This window comes from Chrysochloris asiatica, unplaced genomic scaffold (assembly GCF_000296735.1).
Source record: "Chrysochloris asiatica unplaced genomic scaffold, ChrAsi1.0 scaffold00559, whole genome shotgun sequence".
Taxonomy (NCBI): Eukaryota; Metazoa; Chordata; class Mammalia; order Afrosoricida; family Chrysochloridae; genus Chrysochloris; species Chrysochloris asiatica.
In genome coordinates, this window is record NW_006409077.1 from 518971 (window position 1) to 522800 (window position 3830).

The following is a 3830-nucleotide window of genomic DNA, read 5'->3' on the forward strand; positions in this document are numbered from 1 at the left end:
ATTAAGTTCCAATCAAGTTCTGATTTACTGAAAAATAACACAAATCTACTTATATCGTGAACAACCTTAGCTGGGAGTGTAAACTGGATATATTGAATTTTATTTCCCTTGAGCGGTCTTCCTTTCTCTAAAGCATTTAGTCTGTTTTGTAAGCCTTTATCTATTTACTCTTGGATCTTATGAGCAAGACTAATATCCCTAGACAGTTGATTTACATGGTGGGCAGGGCAAAAAAGGCAACAATTCCTATTAGTGCAGTGATTCTTGACATGATAGCAAAGACACATGGCACATTTAAGGGCCTGGCACCACAATGATTGCCTAGCTTCTGAAAACTTTAACAGGCAATAAAACCTCCGATGGTTGATGAACGATTGCAAGAGACTTGGTTTCTTGAACATCAGAAATGTTATTACAAGGGATCTTTACCTTGAGAAACACATGTTAAAGTGGAAGGTAAGTGAAACAGAGGAAGACTCTCAAGGAGATTGACTGGGACACTAGCAACAGTAACGGTCTCATGTGTAACAACAATTGTAAGGATGGCACAGAATAGAGCAGAGTTTTATTTTGTTGTGCATAGGATTACAGCCTCGGAAACCCTGTACAGGGTCACTATGAGTCGGAACCAACTCCACGGCACATAACAACAACAACAAATGGATCTGGTTAAAAGAGATTAACATAAAATTCTTAAGATTGAATAGTGAGTAATTGTTGTCATGACTAATTGCGACTGTGACAATTGTAAAGGCAGAAATTTTGCAATAAAAATGGGGGAGTAGTTAATCTTACAGTCCAGGAACACAAGACCCTAGAACCATCAAGGGAGAAGAGCACAAGCAGAATGAAAGACTTTATCCAGAGAAGCAGCAAATCCAGGGATGGAAGCAGAGATGGGGACATGGAGAGACGGAGCAGCTGATGACTCTACATTCATGGAAAGAGAGGGACTGAGATCCTGTGGCCAGGAGGCAGACTTGTAGAGTGTGCCTTTCGGTGGTGTGAATTATTATATATACCTGAGTGATTAAAAAAAGGGGTAGAGAGATAAGGTGAATAGAGAGAAATACTGTTAACTGATGGTACATTGAAAGGATTATAATCATTGTAATGAAATAAGGTAGATGACTTGTTGAATGTAAAACTGATGATGTGCCCTGTAAACTTTCACTCAATTCACAATAAAAACTTTTTAAAAAAGGGAAAATGTTTAGAGTCAAGAAAACAAAGGAAGTGGTAGTTGATTCATGAAGGTATCAATCTCACTGGATCCTCTCTAGCAGTGAACAGACCAGTAATCCTTGGTTACATCCCTCAAATGCTTCTCTGGATGGAGCATATGGTCAGTGTTCTGACATTGCAGGAAAAGGGTCCATGGGATGTTTTATTGTACAGAATAAGAGCCCCCAAAGAAGCCTACATCAAGTCCTGGAAATCTATCAATATGTTGCCTTGCATGAAAAAAGAGACTTTGAACATAGAATTAGGAGCACAGACCTTGCAACGAGGCTATTACCCAAAATTCCCTAGCTGGACCCAATCTTAAAAGCATTCATCCTTACAAGCAGAGAACACTTCTAGTCTGTGCTCTTGGGGAGATGGGACAGCTGAAGAAGAGGCCATCTTGCTGTCTTCGAAAACTGAGGAAGAGAGTCATGAGCCACAGAATGCAGGAGGTATGAAGGAACTGGAAATAGCAAGGAAATGGTTACTAGTCTAGACCCTTCAAAAGGAATGCAGCCTCATTGACACCTTGACATCAGCCCAGTCAGATTATTTTGGACTTCTGCCCTGCAGAACTGTAAAATAAGAAATGTTGTTTTGAGCCGCTAAATTTTCTTTGTCACAGCAGTAGTGGAAAACTAATACAACATATTATAATGCATTTTTCCTGTAGGAAATCAAAGATTCCACAAGGAATGAAAGAAACACAGTCCCTTAAACATCTCCTGAGTCCTACAAACCATCCCACATATAAATCTGAAGTGCACTAGATGGAGAAAGAGTGCAAGCTCCTGTCCCGTGGGGAGGAAGCAGCTGCTACTATAGAGCCTTCCTGCCCCAGCCTGGGGAGGAGGTTTATGTTAAGGGCTGAAGCAGTGTGGGTGGAGTGCTACGAGTCTGCTGACAGAAATAATCGCCCACATCTTCAGCCTGGACCCTGCTGATAGTGAGAGTGAAGTCTGTCCCAGACCCACTGCCACTGAACCGGTCAGGGACCCCAGATGCCCTGTTGGATCCCAGGTAGATGAGAAGCTTCGGAGCTTGTCCTGCTTTCTGCTGATACCAGGCTAAGTAGTGATAGTTACTGCTGGTAACACTCTGACTGGACTTGCAGTTGATGGTGACTGTTTCTCCTAGAGACACAGCCCGGGAGGCTGGAGACTGGGTCATTACAATGTCCCCACAGGCACCTGCAATCAGAGGGCACAATTACCATGTATATATACATTTATCAACACATTTAAAAGCAAATCATTCACATGACACACAAAACTGTAATGAGTGTGATCATTTGATTGAGAAATAATTATTTCACTCCACACCTAAAACCAGTTTTACCTAATCTACATACATAGTAGTCTAATGCTTTTCGTTCCCTCACCTGATGCCCAGAGCAGCAACACCATGAGGAGCTGGGGCTGTGCCATCATCGTGGTGCAGGTGCCCTGACTGATGCAGCTCAGTTCTCACTGACAGGAGGAAAGGTCCTATTTGTAAAGCTCTGAGCAGCCACCCAGAGCAAGAGGATCTATGCAAAACAAACAAGATTATACAAGCAAATCGCATGACAATGAGTTGTAGAGACAAAAATAGTATCATAAAACAGTGACTATTTAACTAAGAAAGATTCAGAACTCAGTTTAGAAAATAAAATTCCCAGTAAGAGTCCAGAAACTGGTTGAAATATAATGTTTTAAAATCAACAGTATTCTCTTGCACAACCTACTATCAAAAAACTCTTCTAAACAAGAGGCTCTAATTAACATTGCAAAAAGGTTATATATGTACATTACATTCTATATAAGGATATATATAAGGGGACGTCAAAGATGCAAAATGGAATTAAATGAAAATAGACACTTTCTACAAACTTTTCAAGCCCTTTTCGTATATTTATGTATTAAAATATATGTTAACTTATAAACATTCAAGACATGAAAAGACAGATAGGAATTTGGGGTTTCCTGTGACCTGGAAACATTTTAATAATGAAGGTCACTTTACTGGAAATCATTGTTGTTTCTATGGTTGTATCAAGTTGCTTCCAACTCACAGGACCCTGTGTACAACAGAACAAACCATTGCCTGAGCCTACAGCATCCTCACAGCTGTGACCATGTTTGACCCATTGTGACAGCCACTGTGCCTGTCCTTCTTACTGAGTGTCTTCCTCCTTTTCACTGACACTCTGTGTGACTAAACATGATGTCCTGTTTCAGGGGCTGCTCCCTCCTGACCACATGGCCAAAGTTATGTCATCACTTCCAAGGAGCTTTCTCACTGCACTTCTTCCAGAACTTAATTTTTTCATTCTTTTGGAAGTTCATGGAATACTCGATATTCATTGACAACACCACACACATTTCAAAGGCATCAGTTTGTCTGTCTTGCTTATTCATTGTTAAGCTTTTGCATGCATATAAAGTTACTCAAAATATCATGCTTTGGGAGAGGCACACCTTTTCCTCAAATTGATGTCTTTGCTTTTCAACATTTCATACAGTTCTTTTGCAGATGATATGCTCAAAGAAGTAAGCAGTTTGATTTCTCTACAGTTGCCTCTATGACTATTGATTGTGGATCCAAGTAACACTAGGATTCTG

At 40.5% G+C, this 3830-nt stretch overlaps 1 gene segment (V, D, J or C); it reads right to left on the reverse strand.

Moving 5' to 3' along the window:
• Nucleotides 1–2082: 2082 nt before the first annotated feature.
• LOC102839088 lies at nt 2083–2657 on the reverse strand. The segment is given in 2 exon segments: nt 2083–2417; nt 2609–2657. Coding segments are annotated over 2 exon segments (384 nt in total).
• Nucleotides 2658–3830: the final 1173 nt, after the last annotated feature.